This window comes from Propithecus coquereli, unplaced genomic scaffold (genome assembly GCF_000956105.1).
Source record: "Propithecus coquereli isolate 6110/MARCELLA unplaced genomic scaffold, Pcoq_1.0 Scaffold148, whole genome shotgun sequence".
NCBI classification, from domain to species: domain Eukaryota; kingdom Metazoa; phylum Chordata; class Mammalia; order Primates; family Indriidae; genus Propithecus; species Propithecus coquereli.
This window is the reverse complement of record NW_012139191.1, coordinates 3,018,665-3,019,524: the sequence shown is the minus strand read 5'-3', so window position 1 is coordinate 3,019,524 and position 860 is coordinate 3,018,665. Positions and strand designations below refer to the sequence as shown.

The 860-nt window shown below is 34.1% G+C and overlaps 1 protein-coding gene across 1 annotated transcript in view; it reads left to right on the top strand.

Moving 5' to 3' along the window:
* The first annotated feature begins 528 nt into the window (after positions 1-528).
* Positions 529-860, top strand: part of LOC105806862 (bromodomain and WD repeat-containing protein 1-like) — a 61,077-nt gene continuing 60,745 nt past the window's right edge. The window contains exons 1-2 of the mRNA XM_012640074.1: positions 529-540; positions 650-757. Of these exons, the coding sequence (XP_012495528.1) occupies positions 529-540; positions 650-757 (120 nt within the window). The remainder of the gene's footprint in view (positions 541-649; positions 758-860) is intronic.

Sequence of the window (860 nt, the reverse complement as noted above, 5' to 3'; positions counted from 1 at the left end):
GTATTTTAAAATCACTAGTCTTAAAACTTTAAATCAAGAGGAAGCTCCTTGTGATGATTAGCCTGTGGCCAGACTCAGAGCGGAGTCTTGGCAGAACAGGCTGTGAGTGAAAGAGGTTGTAGGTTGGCTATTAGCTCCCTACCATTTGATGTAAAATGGCATGAAGAATCTATTAGGAATTCAGGTGGTGATGCTAAGAAAGTGCTAGGTAGATTTACAGTTCTTTAAGAAGTAGTATATTCCTATACATTTTAAGGAAACAAATACTAAATACATATGCTGTTTAAAAACTAATCATTAAATGGACATAGCAAATAATAGTCATTCTGAATGGTGAAGTCTCTTTTGTTTCTCATTCAAATGATGCATACTGCCCCTTTCCAATCTAACAAACTGTTCTTTTCCCCTTGGCAGAATTTGCGGAGGATGACTCCAACAGAGATTGCGAATATGGAACATTTATATGAATTTCATCCTCCAGTTTGGATTACTGACACCACACTTCGAAAGTCTCCTTTTGTTCCTCAAATGGGCGATGAGGTGAGATGAAAATAATAAAATTTAGAAACATGTTTATGGAACACAAAGCAAAATTTATATTGCTCCTTAGCTTTCTTTTAATTTTTAAATGTATACTTCCTTTTTGTAGGTAATATATTTTCGACAGGGTCATGAAGCTTATATTGAGGCCGTCAGAAGAAATAACATTTATGAACTGAACCCTAACAAGGAACCGTGGAGAAAAATGGATCTTAGGGTAGGATTGATGGTATTATTAAATCATTAAACATTAACATACATCTATTTAAATTGTTGATAAATCTATTTAAAAACCTACTGGAATCATATTACTCTGTTTC